Source organism: Struthio camelus, chromosome 10, assembly GCF_040807025.1.
Source record: "Struthio camelus isolate bStrCam1 chromosome 10, bStrCam1.hap1, whole genome shotgun sequence".
Classification (NCBI taxonomy): Eukaryota; Metazoa; Chordata; class Aves; order Struthioniformes; family Struthionidae; genus Struthio; species Struthio camelus.
In genome coordinates this window covers 5,974,426-5,988,998 of record NC_090951.1, presented here as the reverse complement: position 1 = coordinate 5,988,998, position 14,573 = coordinate 5,974,426, and the positions used below count along the sequence as shown (strand labels likewise).

At 41.8% G+C, this 14,573-nt stretch overlaps 1 protein-coding gene across 10 annotated transcripts in view; it reads left to right on the top strand.

Moving 5' to 3' along the window:
* Nucleotides 1–14,573, top strand: part of PLCG2 (phospholipase C gamma 2) — a 77,612-nt gene that overhangs the window by 746 nt on the left and 62,293 nt on the right. For 2 of the 10 annotated variants that reach the window (XM_068955493.1, XM_068955492.1), the window contains exons 1-2: nucleotides 8,070–8,179; nucleotides 12,950–13,189. Coding sequence is in view for 6 of the 10 variants with exons in the window: in XM_068955487.1 (XP_068811588.1) it covers nucleotides 12,994–13,189 (196 nt within the window). In the remaining 4 variants the exon portion in view is untranslated. Of the gene's footprint in view, nucleotides 1–7,723; nucleotides 7,878–8,012; nucleotides 8,180–9,034; nucleotides 9,351–10,572; nucleotides 10,718–12,949; nucleotides 13,190–14,573 lie in introns of those variants that run through there. The other 8 variants (XM_068955488.1, XM_068955489.1, XM_068955491.1 and 5 more) reach the window with 8 other exon arrangements.

Here is a 14,573-nt window from a genome sequence, read left to right as displayed (position 1 = left end):
ACGTGCATGTGTGCATGAAATTTTTAATATCATGATAAACACAGCCAAATATGGGCCAGATGCTCAGCTAAAGATAAGCGAGCTTTTTAAATTCATACCAATTTGGAGAAGAGGCCAAATAAGCATTTGCAAATTCACATTCTTAGGTTCTTTCTTCATTGCACACATTGGCTTGTGTTAAATGAGAGACATGCTAGCAATTTTCCATTGAAAGAAGGCTTGTTTGTTTTTTCATGTTTTTCTCTCTGTTGGAAAAGTTTAGATTTTTATGTTTCTTTTAAAAACAGTTTATACAAGGTATACGTTCAGATTTTCAGTCAAATATTATCGATTGAGAAGGTGTTGGTAGCTGGTACTTACAGATGTATTGTGAAATTTATAAATTTTGTAGCACGAATAAAAACTGTCAGGAGATGCAAAATGTTACTTATCTATAATTTTTAATATGGTAAGAAAAATAATATGATTTTATCTACATACAAAAAACATGTATTTGAGAAACAGAGCATGTTATGTATTTGCTGATATCTGTTGGAATTTCTGAAAAAAGTTCCTTTGCAAACAGAGGTATTTTTGAAGCTGCAAAGTTACATTTACTCAGCATGGCATTCAAAAGACCGTATTACAGAATACAGGCCTCGGTCAATTTGCAGATTGCAGTATCCCATCTTATCTGCCTGCCAGCCAGGGAGTAGAGTACACAGTAGACTCTAATTCAGCTACTCTGCTTTGTCCTGCAAACTAGAAGGCAGTTTGAAAGACTAGAAAACTTGAGCAGCCTATCGTGGTTATCTAATTCATTCAGGATTTTAGCTGTTAGTAGATATATTATCTGCATTTTCTCCTCCTTGATTAGTTCCCTCTTTTAAATTGTTAACAAATATGTTAATACGATTGGTCCCCAATGCCAGGGTCTGTTGTACCTCACTCAATACCAGCTCCTACCTTTGTCTGTTGACGCACAAGATCTCCAACAGTGTATGTTAAAAAGGTGCTTATCATAGAAAGTAGAACAGAAGGTTTTGACCCTTTTATGTGACTCATGCAGTTATGACTACAGTGCATAAAGATAACAGCAGTTGCAGTAATGATTTGCACTCTATACAAATATGCTGATCTTAGAGATACATCAGCTAGACTCTCTTCCAAGGTGCACACATCTGAAATGCATATTCTGGAAGAATATCTATCATTCCATCCTTATTCAGAAAAAATCACACAAGTATATTGTTAATTTTTCACTCATATTTTGATGTCAGTGAGATTTTGACATGTGTTTTTATATGATTACATGCTTATCTATGTTAGCACCAGTGTGGTCTCTCTGTCTTCAGTTAATTCCAGCGCTTTGATTAGCTAGAGGGCTTTTCTAAACTTTTCTGATGCAGCATGTGACAAATTAAAGCTGGTTTTTGCATGAGTGAGCACAGATGCAAGGAACTTCTCCTCCCTTCCTGTGTGCCCTGAGGGAAGGCCTAAGACAATAATAAATCCCCACACTCAGCTATGTACAGAGCAGAAGAAGCCAGGGCTGCGTCTGTGTTATGGTCCCAGAAGTGCTTCCACTCATAGCAGCAAAGTGAGTATTAACAAGACCTCAGCAGAACCAGAGAAAAATAAGAGATGATCAGCTAGAGCATGTGGTATCAGTGCTTGGTTTGTGTTGTTCCCGTTAGTGCAGCATACTGCAAGCTCCCACCATGGCTCTCCATGACTTTAGTTCAGAGCAGTGGCTAAAAGCTCCAGTCTAGCCTTGCTTATCATTGTGCCTGCCTTTAGTTATCCTTCTTTATGCATTTAAGAGCTTACAGGGATAATGAGTGAGAACAGGAGGCTAAAGCACCTGCTAGCAGAATGCTTTTCAATCCTTAACTTGCTTGTGGTGCTGCTCTGTAACAGGAAATAAATGAAAGACTGAAAGATAACTAGATGGTAGATTTGGACTTTTTCTTGGTGAGCCACAGTGCACTTCATTCAAAACTATTGTCAAATGCTGGGTTTTTTGTAATTTTCTTTTTTTTTTTTCCAGTGCTGAGTGCTGCCCACCTGCCATCACACTTACTCTTATGGAAGATAGTTGCATTCTTGGGTTAAAAAGTATAGGAGAAAATTTTACCTGGTTCCCTACAGAACCTCCTACAGTTTTCTTATTCTGCTGAGGCCCTGTTAACAGAATTTCTCACTGATGGTACTGAGTGGAAGCTCTAAAGTACTCTAGGCAGCAAGAGCTGCTAGCATTTTACTACTGTAGGTACAGTGGCTGTGGTATTTCACATTTAATCCAAAGGTGTGATTGCAGTTTTTATACATATACTGGCGTTTGGTGCAGCCAGCAAAAACTGTTCAAGATACTCTGCAAATAAGCAGGTAGTTAGTATGTTAAAAAATAAAAGCCTCTTTCCTCTAACATTCAGTTCAAATGTTCTCACACCTATTTTCAATTTTTATTTGATCCCATATCACATGGCAGAGTTTCTGCTCAACTGAAACGTTTAAAAAAGTAATTCTGACAAATGAAAACTTCTCTTCTGGCATAGATAGCTTTGCTATGAGGAAATACCATTCGTAAGACAGAACACCAGAATAAAACCCAGAAAAACAAGGCTTGCCTCTGCTGTCCGTGAGACTTTTGGCACATCTCCTTACTCTCTGTGCCTTGATTCCTTTGAAAATGTGAAATAATGATTACCATCCTTTTCTACATAGTTTTGACACCTACAAATGAAAATTGTTACAGAAACAGAGTATTACTACATCGTGTGTATGAGAAAGATACATACAAAGGACAGTAATTCCCCAAATGTTTTTTTAACATAGTGTTTGCAAATAACAGGGGACAAGGTTACTGAACTGATGAGTAGATGCACATTTTAGGACTCACATAAATGTTGCAGTAGGCAACAGGCCAGCTACTTAACCTCCCTTCCTTCATGTCAACTTTTCCACTAACTACTTGAGTAGTTTACTTTAAATCAATGTTTACTTTGAGTACTATGATTAAGCGACTACAATTTACCAAGATTAAAATGAAACTCTAGTAAGCATGGAGCCAAGTAAATACTAGAACACTCTAGAAGTCCACTTTGCATGGAGCACAGACTCCATTGTCTTGAGAAGAGGCGCTGTGAGAGTAATGTAACTATCATGCGGTACAAACATGTTTGTAGGTGGTGCCTCTGTAAAGTCCGTTACTTGAGTCCTGTTGCTACAGCTAGACAATATTCTTAAGGTTCAGATTCATGCTATAAAAGCATAAAATAAAAATAAAACTTGATTAAGGCTTCTGAACGTAGCTGAAGGTACTGCCACGAGGATCAGGGGCTGGTACAGGACTCCTCCTACCACGCGAACAGCCAAGAGGAAGAAGCTAGAGAATCAGAGGGAAAACTCTGCAAAACCTTCAGTTCCTACTCCTATTGGGAAGGTAGATGGGCAAAAGCACAGTGACAACAGTTGCTGGAAGGGGCATCACTATTGTTCCACCCTGCATTGACCGGGAGCAGTTGCTGCCCCCTCTCATCTAACTCTGGAATAGGCCAGCAGGGCAGTGGCTGCTTGGATGCTGCAAACAACCTGCTGCTCTAGGCAATGGCCCAATTTGCTGAGGCCTAGAACTAGTCTTGATTACTAAGTCCTGTACATAAGCAATTTCAATTTCTATGACAAATGAAAAACTTCAAGAAAATAAAGGTGTATATGAACAAGAGCTATACAACAGCAACATGAACAAGAACTATACAACAGCAATATATCGTTTGCATTCATCGCCCCTAGAAACCCAGTAACCAATCTGTGTGTATGTGCGTGTGAGTGCAAGTGTGGAACTGCCTATCTATCCAAGAAATAGTAAACAATTCTGTATTGTAGTATTACTCCACTTGAAGGAACTGATTTCATCTAGTCCTTAATGATCACAGACTTCTTCCTTCACAAACTGGCACCTACTTTCTCAGAGGAAACTGGATTGACACACAATCCTAAGACTGTGGTATGCAAGTTTTTTGGGGAACAGGTTTAAAAAAACCTGCTTCAGAGTCCTGCATATGAAAAGTCCAGAGAACAGCTTGAAACTGAAGCATTCTCCGTGAAACCTCTGCTTACAGGTTTTGCAGCACTAATCAGAAAATCTAGCTGAGCTAATGTACGTTCTGCTAAAGAGTTCAAATACTATGATGCTGAGTAAATACATAGGCTAGATAGTCCATCAGTGACAGTCTCTAAAATATTTGTTCCTCCTGATTAATGACTCTCTAACACCACCTCTGTTTCACAAGTGGGAATTGACAGGATAGAACTATTCGACTTCCATCCTCTATGCAAAAGCTCTGTTTTCTTTGTAGCACTTATGAGAAAATGGAATAAGTTTTGTGACCATCATTTATTATATCCATGAGGCCACCTAGGCAGTCCTGTGTTTCTCTTTCATGCTTTGCTTTACTCTTCAGGGGAAGTAATCAACGCTTCATTACCAGCTACGATAATAAGGCGGGGCTGAGGCTTCCAATGCTGTAATTAGAAACTGTTGGCATCAGCAGTATAAATTCACTTTTTGAGGGATTTGTAGAGTCTCCTTCCTTGGAGATATTCAAAAGCTGCCTGGACACAATCCCGCACAATGTGCTCTAGATGACCCTGCTTGAGCAGAGGGGTTGGACTAGGTAATCACCAGAGGTCCCTTCCAGCCTTGGCCATTCTGAGATTGTGTGATTGATGACTGAAATGTAAAACTTTACTTCCAGCTGAAAACTGCCTTTTCAGATCTTGGAGTGTGAACTATGATTATTTTTAAATAATTCAAAGAGGCTTTTAAGCTACAAGAAGAAAGTTAAACTGAAAAAAAAAAAAGGAAGGCACATTTTATTCCAGTGGGTAACTTTATTTTCCTCTTTAAAACACAAATTTTGATGAAGCCAGATTCTTTAACTCAGAAAACTAATTTTGCCACAGCTGTCCCCTGCACACAAATATATACATATTTTCTGTTACAAAAAAGAAATATTGGACATTTAATCTGATAATTATCTCTGTCTGTGAGGTCCATACTCTGTATAGAAAATTCTGTGTCTGCCTGGAAGGTACCGCTTTTGAAATTTAGATACCAGGAGCTGCTGATTCTGACAGTAACTTTGACCCTTCTGTTGTGATTGCCAGGGAATCTGAGTCCTCTTCCTGAGGACTGAGTAATAACTAGTAGGTGTTTACAAGGTTACTGTTTTACCGATTGTAGTTAAAGATTGCTTACGCCTACAGCAATGGAAAAGTGACTCTTTTTAAATGGATGAGGGTATACATCCAAATAACAATCTCATATGAGCAGAAACATATTAACCTCTTATCCCTCTTTTTGCCCCTTCACCCCAGAAGCTCCCTCAGTAGCTGGGAGCTTACTCACTTGCCCTGTGGTGGCTGGGCAGTTTGACATTTGAAAGGCATTTGTTCAAAAAGTGCTTGATCTCTTGAGAATCAGTATTGTGAAATCCCATCTCAACTTCTGATCTATGTGGCTAAGATTTGTTTACATTCAGCGATTTGTAGAATTCAATGTTACAATTTCTACTGCAAAATTCTGGATTTTCTTCCACATATGCATTTTCTTTGACCATGCAAGAACTCTTCAGCTTTAAGAGAGACAGTTTTATCAGAACACAAAGAGACAGTTAAACCTAAAGCTGTGCAAGAAACATTGATATTAGGTAGGTGTTAGTCTTCCTTCCAGGACAGCATTTAGGCACTACTATACTGTAGTATGTGCTTAGACCAAAGTTTGGTAAGCTTTGCAGTAGTTACTAGATTCTGCAGTAAAGTCTCTGGATATCATAGATGATCAGCTCTGTGCCTGTGTGGCTTGTGGGTTGTTCAAGAGTGGTTCCTGTGCTGCAGCTATGCCGTATGACTGATGAGGAGACTGTGTAGGTACTGGGCTGGTGAAAGAGAATGAGGAGGAACTGCTGAAGTTAACAGTTTGGAGCTGTGCTGGGACTTAGATTCCCTATCAATTTATCCAGATTTAATCCTGGAATTGACCAAAGGTATTCCTAGTGTACTGTTATCTCCTGTTTGTAAAAAAAAAAACTCCAGGATTACCTGCTCCCCTTAGTTCTCTATGGTATGTAGCACGTGTCTTGTGGCTTTGACCCTACAAATGTTTTGGTATTCAGCTTCTGCAGCTGGGAAAGTTGGCCACTTCATGCTAGTGTTCTATCATCGTTCATGTAATTTCAAAGGCAACTTCAACATGAAACAATGAAGGTTTTAATGATTAGGAATAAAAAATAAACTATGGGAGAGACAGGGTCACACTGGTGTGACCGATTCTAAATTAAATTTATATTCTGCTACTGTTATCCTTTCAGTCTTCTGTCTCTAGTAAAATGTTGTTCTGATAATTTGTAACTGTATCACAAATGTTATAAAAAGGAAAACTTTCTCCTGGTTTGGCATCTGGAAAACCGTAAAGGGCTGTTAGCAAGATGGTTCATGAAATAGTAAACAATGATGAAATTGTAATTGTAATTGTTTGACTTTGCATTTAAAATAATCCATACCCTTCCCAGGCATTGGGTTTTAGTCTTTTTCCATTTGTGGTGTCATAATTTGAATGCACTCTTTGGTTCCAGTCCTGACAGCCGTGCTCATTTGAAAGCCTTGGATGCCTTTTACTGGTATAAGGGTTTGTCAGCTTGGCTTTGGAAAGCTTTTCCCAAGTTGCTCCTACAGCTTTCGCTGTATACAATGGACGCGTTCTTCTCTTTCTGAACAGAACACCTAGGTAATATTGCTGGGCCTGTTTGTTGCAGAACTTGTTGTCGTTACCCTGTTTCAGCTATTATTCTGTTTCAGTAGTTTCTGCATTCCTAGGGTGAAACTATTAATCAAAAATAATGTTTGATTACTGTTTAACCATTTATTGGCTTAGCCATTCCTGTGTACGCTTTGTTTTGCAAAGGCTGTACCATCTCTAGCTTTGGTTTCTAGGCGTTCGTCTTTCAGACTTCTGAATTGCCGTGACTAGTTCTCTGTAATGATTTTGACATTCGGTTCATGGATTTAGGAATTCTAGCCAAAGAGTTGTTGCCAAAAATTTTTGCGAGGTGGACTGTCCTCTACAGGTGTTGCCTCTACTGCTGTTAAAAGATTGTGTGACAACCCTCTGCGACTACAAACGGAAGTCCGTTGACTTGTTAGAACAGAGTGGTTGTCTGTTCCATCGGGAGCAGCTCAGGATTTACACAATTCTGTGGGAGTTAATTTACTGCGAGCATCTCAATGTGCTACTGTATTTCCACTAAATAGTTTCAATTCAAGACAAAACAACAAAACTGCTCCTATTAATCATTTTCCCAGTTATATCACATAGATCTGACATGACCGATATACCTCAAATTTCACGACAGTATGTAGGCTCGGCCAGAATTCAGAACATCATGATCTACTAGTACTCTTCTGAATCCCAAACTGGGAATTATTTTTAGCGTTTCACACGTGAGCTGAGGGTGTCACGCTTTCTTATTCCAGCTGAGGGTGTTGTGATACCACGGGCTTTGTAGCAGATCTCATGAAGCGAATCAAGTGTAACCGGGAAATATAATTCCCGTCACGGTAAGATTTTCCGCCTTTCCCACTCGCCTTTCGCCTGAACTTTAACTAAATTCACTTTTCTACTGTATACCCGCACCGCCGCCGCTCCCTCCCACCGCCGTCGAGGCGCCACAGCGCGCCCGTTAGGGGAGAACCGTTACGGCGTAACGGTCGCCGGCGCGCGCCGCGCCGCTGCCCTCAGGGCGGCTCTCGGGACCCTCCCCGGCTCTCCGGGCCGGGCAGCGGGGCGCCTCCGGGCCCGGCAGCCTCTACCCGCCGCCTGGAGCCGGCTTCCCGGGGTAGGCGGGCAAGGGCCGGCTGGGGGCGCCCTCCGGGGCGCTGAGGGCAGGCGGGGGCCGCGCCGGGCTGGCTGAGGGGCGCCCGCTCGCCCGCGGCCGGTGCGGGCCGGCGGCGCCAGTAGGTGGCCGCGGGGTAAGGGCGTGGGGGGGGGGGGGGGTCACGTGACCGGCCCTTCCCGGCCGCGGCAGAAGCAGAAGTGGGAGCCGCGGAGCGGCGCGGAGCGGCCGCGGCGGGGCCCGCAGAGGCACCGGCACCAGTCAGCCGCCTTTGGCGCGGGGCAGCTGCCGTCGCCGCTGCGCAGGTGAGAGGACAGGGCGGCCCCGAGGGCGCGGCGCGGCCGCCGGCTCCGCTCGGGGCCCCGCCAGCCGCAGGTGCTCCGCGGGAGGGCGGCGGGGGCTCGGCGGCAGAGGGCTAGGGCGCCGAGGGGGCTGCCGAGGGCACCGCGCCGCTGACCCTTTCCGCCGCCGCGGGCCGTCCCGCCGGGGCCTGAGGGCTGCCCCGCGCCCCGCACGGCTCGGCCCCGCCGCAGGCCGCGGTGCCCGGCGCGGCCGAGCGCTGGCAGCGGCCCCCTCGGGCGGGCAGACCCGGCTGCCGTTGCCCTCCCGCGGATTTCCGCCAGCCCCCGACGGCGGCGGCGGCTGTTGCCGAGCTCCGCGCCGCGGGCCGTCAGCGCGGCGGCAGCGGCCGGGGTTGCCCACGAGCGTGCGGCGCTGCGCGGGAGCGCATCCGAAACGCGCCCAGGCGGGCGGGGGGGCGCGTAGCAAGCGTATTGCATGGGTGGGGGCTTCAGGGACTTGCCCGAAGCACGCAGGAAGATTTGGGGTTGGACGAAGCCCCGTCCTTTGGACTGCAATTGTCGATCGACCAGGAAAGCACCTGCTCTGCCGCTCGGGCGCGGTTACGCGGCAGTATGGATTCAGCAGCGCTCTTCCGAGTTGTCCTCTGCTAGCGTGTTCGCTTATAATTTGTCTTTGCTATAGTTTTTCCTTGTTTTCGCTGTTTTGTCAGAGATCTACTTGGTAAGCGTTGTAGACCAGCCTTGAGATAGTAGGGGTTTGTTTTTGAAATTATGAGGTACTGTAATGAAATAAAACTAAATGTGCGGTTCTTTGGACAAACTAAGAAACTAGGTGTTTTTTTTTTTTTTTTTTTTCAGAGGCCGCGTTCACCTGGTTACTGGCAGTGAGTCTTCATTTCTAGTCCAAATCAGTCAGGCTCATCAATAAAAAAAAAAAATGTAGAAATTACTCTTGTGCTGCTACACAAACAGTAACGAATGGTTCCAATCCTGAACGTAAGACAGGATGCTACCAAAGTTTTGCTCCCATAGTGCTGACAGTTAGAGTCACGCATTGGTGTCTGTGTCCAAACTAGACCTTATGAGATATTTCTGTGATTAGTAGCTCACTTGTTGAATCGTTTGGGTGATGCTGAACTACTTTAGTCTTCGATGACTATTCTGCAGAAGAGAGGTAATGTTTTATCCCACTTAAGGGTGTTGTACTCCCCTAGTTTGGAGGTAGCCAGATACTGTGTTGATGAGGGTATTTTTATACCTTGATCTATATATTTTTTATATATTTATATATAACAGGGTTTGCTGGGTAGAAAAATTATTGATACGTAGTTGTGCGGTGATGGGTGTAAGAAAACTATTATAAAGTTATGTGTAAAATCAAGGGCTTCTATTAGTTCTTTTGGGTGATTTAATATATTTCACTGTTAGGAAACTCGCTATAGCTCCCGTTCACGATTATTCTTGAACTTTTTCCTGTGAGGATCAATATAGGAATGGTTTGTTAGGTGGATTAAATTTAAAAAAAAAAAAAAAAGGAAGAAAAAAATATTGTAACTGATGAAGTAGATAACTTACTATGAAACAATGCTGTAGTTGAGGATAAAAACCTGGCTTTTGGCTTAGGGTTTAAGTTAGATTAAAAACAACGTTCGTTCTGTTTTTGGAAGAAAGAGCTGCTTTAAAAGGGGAAGTCTAGTGTATTATATTCAGCGGAAACTGTTTAAGAAGCCACTTCTGAGAGGCAGTTCCTTCGTACTAAGTGACTACATCTCTCAAAAAATGTTTCATTGCCTTTTAGTAAATGGCTCTGTTTAGAAATTCCTTTTCATGTTGTTCTAAGTCATGTTTCACTTTACAGCTATACCTTGTACTTTCTAGCTAAAATCTACTGTTGCTTATCACCTTTAAAAATTATTCCCAGTTCTCAGTCATCAGATTGGGATATGTATTGTTTTTCAGTATTAATAGAAAAGCGGAGTTCCTTATACAGTCAGTAACAAACAAATAGATATTAAACACCACATGAACTGTATAATGTTTTGCAAAACGTGCAGTGAGACATGGTTGCTGCTCTAGAGCAATTGAAGTTTACGGTAGGCAATGCAAAAAAGGCCACCCCACAGGTAAGAAAAGACCGTTGTTTCCTTTGTTTGCCAAAAAAAGTGTTTTTGTGAGGTGGTGAGATTTAAAGAAGGACTGGAAAGCTTGTACTGGACACCTTCGGAGTCTGATGGATGGGACTGTGGAAGCAGTGAGTGACACAATGATGAAAGACAGTTTTGTGGTATTAATGAGAGAGCTGAAAAGAGAGCTCTTCAGTGAAGAGCAGGTCAGGAGACAGTGACATGGGGTAAGGGGGAGGAGGGTTGGAAGAAGTCATGAAGGGGAAGCGAGAAGCAGCATGGTCAAATTAGTTATCAACACGGAAACTGAAACTGCTTGCGCTGGAGAGCGGTGGACTGAGGAAGGAGGAAGAGACGCTATGGCTGGTGGTTGAATGTGCCCAGAGATTCTTTAAACCTGTCCAGCTCAAGGAAGTGGGTAAGGGGGATGGTTTTGACCTGCATGGCAGTAGCCCCAGCTATTTGTGTGAAAAATATATCGCTTCCTTCTTTGTGCATGGATGAAAGAGCAGCTTCCAAGGCATTCTGTTTGTAGGTAGCAATACTTGCTGAGGAGTAGTCAGTGTTGCAGTTAGCTGTTTGATGTGATGATGTATGGGAGATGGAAGTACAGAAACGTTAATATTTATGAGAGCGGTTGCAAATGTATCTTTCTTCTAACTTTTTCTGCCAAGATGTGTCCTGAGTGTACAAATACCTGCCACCTGAAATATGAGTAAGGAAAATACCCTCTACAGGAGTAACTACCACATAGCCATGAAGTTTTAAAAGTGCATAAACAGATACTTTTTAGACATGGAAAACTTGCCATATTTCAGTATTTGTATTTACTTGTATATTTCCCTCATTTTAAGTTCTCAGGAAGGCAGCCAGTTTGTTTAAATTTCCTCATAGGTCAGTGTAGTTCTAGTGCCCAAAGAGTTTACACAAGCTTGTTGTCATTATTTCAAACAACAAAAGGGATTTTCTAGATATTTCTTACGGTTGTGGAAACTGACCTATCCTCAGTTTCAAGAACTAAAGATTTTTCCAGCTTAACATAGAACTGGCGAGGTTTTTTAATGGAACATAAGTCTCCAAATATTCTAAAACAATAAGCAAAGTCTTATAGGAACAGTCATCTCTGAGAAGAGCTGCTTCTCCATATGTCAATTAGAGAAAAGCTCCACAAGCAAAGGTTTAATGGTAGGTAAAAGTTCAGATGCTTGAAAGAGATTTGGTAGAGTTGAAGTCATCTTTTTTTTTTTTGACGTTTTATGAGACTCTCAGAGTTATCAAATCAAGATGAATGCCTTCAAGATTTGAACTTTGTTTAAGGAAGTGTGTTCTACATTGGAACTACTAGTAATGTTTGCTGTTTTCTAGGGGAAAAACAGTATTGCTGTATGAAGACTTCAGAGGTTCTTTCTTTCTTTTTAGTGCTATGAGGTGCTTTCTTGGTAAAAGAAAGGGCATTTGAACAGAATATGTGGTGTGTTAGGCTTATGTTTTACATCTGGTGTGCACGTATAATTTATAAGTGATATCCTTAATATTGAAAACCTTCTAGGTATTACAGAAAAAGGTTCCACTTGTTATTGTACTAGGTACTTTTCAGGCCAACTGTTCAAGACTTGCTCGTGTAACTCTCCTGTTGAATAATCCTTAAGTTGGCCATTGATTATACTAGCGAAAAAAGGAGAAGGCTTGGTGAATGAGATAAACTGTCACGATAAAAGCAATTCGTGCCATATAATTGCATTTACACTACTTTTTTTCGGTAGGAAGGAACGTAGAAAACGTTACAGAAAATGCTACGGACTCACTGAACGTTGCTCTTTTAGCAGAGTTTTTTAACATAGTTCTGCGTTAGTTTGAACAGAAGAATTTTTCATGTTTCCTGTGTATTCCTCAGTTTTATTTATTTTTAATTACTGTTAGACTTAAATGCTTTCTTTATTGTGCGCTGGGGGTATTGTTCTATTTAGATTTTGATGCGTTGCATTCTTGGTAGTTTTTACTCTTTTGTCCTATTAGTTAGGTATACTTATGTTCAGTATTTCTTCCAGGTCATCTTATGTTTTCTGCTTGTGTCACATACCTTTATGTAGCAAAGCTGATGAGATTTTAGAAATGGAAATCTGTATTTGTAAAGGTGGGTGTGCATATGCAATGGAAGGTTTGCGTGCATAAAAGAGCATATAGGGAAGTGTTTTCATTCACGTGATTTTTACATATTTGGGCTAAGCTGACGTTAGCTCACTGGATTTTGCTCTGGAACACAATGTTGTGTTACAAGACTGAGGAAGCAGTTAGTATGTTGCTGCTAAAACAGAGGCATTAGTCTTGCTGCAAGCTTTAAATCTATTCATTGCATGCGGTAGCTATTCCACCCAGCTCTTCATTTTTAACAGATTTTGTAACAATGTGTCAGGACTTAGTGTCACCTCCTGCTGTGAAGCCTATTCCTACTTTCTTGCAGGATAAATTGGCAAGGATGCTGTTAATGTTCACCCTGTATCTGCCATGTATTTGAAGGGGAAGGAACCTCTGCTGGGTAGCTTTAGCATACAAATGTATATGTTACACATTATACAAATATGTTTTTAAAGAAATAAGAAGTGTTGTTTTAAATACTGAATTTTCTCTCTTTCTTACCTTTTCTCTTCAGGACGCTGAAAGTCATAAACATTTGATTTTAAAAAAAAGAAGAAAATGCCCAGAAAGAGTATAGACTATGGAGTGCTGCCAGAGTATGAGAAAAGCCAAATCAAAAGGACCCTGGAGCTGGGAACTGTTATGACAGTGTTCAGTCTTAGGAAGAGTAATCCAGAAAGGAGAACTATTCAAGTCATAATGGAAACCAGGCAGGTAGCATGGAGCAAGACAGCTGACAAGATTGAAGGATTCTGTGAGTATTTGCAAAGTCTACCTAAACTTGGAGTTACTGATAAATTAACATAATTGTCAAACAGTGATTTAACAATGCTTTAAATTAACATAATGACCCTTTTGGCTGAAAAGGATTTGATAACTTCCCAGGAATATCCTGAACTGTTGCAGAGTAGGTGAAGAATCTTCTGTGCCTCACTAGTTATTTAGGTAACACTGCAGTTGTTGTTAATGTGCTTTTCCCTAAACCCTATTGTCAAAGTTTTCGTCTTTGATGCTACCTGTGTTCTATATGAATAGCGCTACTGAGTCAGAGCTTTTTTTGCATCATCAAGCATCAAGTTGTCTTGTAGATTAAAACTTTTTTACCTCTCCTCTCTCCAAAAAGACAAAACCCCAAATACAAGAAAACTGAGTTACAATTTCTATTTTCTTAAGGAATTTGCTGTTTCAGGGTAGAAATCAGTTTTTAGGACCATTACTGGAAAGAACAGTGACTTAAGAGGATGAAGCTGTGAGATATGAGAGATGTTTTCAAGATCCTGAGTTGATGCTGTCTCTTTAGTTGGTATCTGAACTGGCTAAAACCACTATTCATAACAAGCTAGGGGATTAGAAGGGGGCGGTACAGCTACATGGGCCTGCAAAAGTAACAGAGAAGAATAAAGTGAAACTAATTATCAGTTCTTACCGAGCATGGTTGATGTCAAGCAAGTTCAGCTTGCAGTTTTTGGGGTGCGCAGTGCTATAGTTACAAAAAGCATGTGCTTGCATATGACGGTATGTAAACTAATCTGTTTTTTTTATTTCCAGGCATGGTTTTACTATGCAACTGCTAAATGGCTTTTGTATTCAATAAAGGAATTAAATTGCTTGTCTGAATTGCCAGAATCATTTAATGGTCCGCCTCAACTAAAATTAGAAGCTTGGTGCTGAGGAATGGGGGCTGTTTGGGAAAAGAAACTGTGATAAGGAATTGGAGTGTGGAGGTGGAGAACTGGGGAGGCTGAGCAGGTGTACTGGGGTGAGAGAGTAAAAATAGCATGATGAACCTACAGAGATGAGACTAGAATTTACTGAGCAGAGACAGGGATTTCTGTGAGAAGCAAGTTGATCAAGGGCTGAGAGAAGAAAAAAGGGTTAACAATGTGAGAAAGAGGTAGGACTGAGGCTAAGAAAGCGAAAAAGATCACAGATATGGACAATAAGCAGATGTTTCTCCCTGTGACATCTTGCTGTTTCTGGGTCTTGACTAAATATATGTGAATTCCAGTAGGAAAAAAGAGTCTGCACCGTACTGTTGCAGTGCTAGCCCACATACAGAGCAATTGTGACTGGCACCTTCAAGTGGCAGGAGCCATCATGCTGGTGTTCTCTGTGGCTATAAATACAAAGTAATGTGA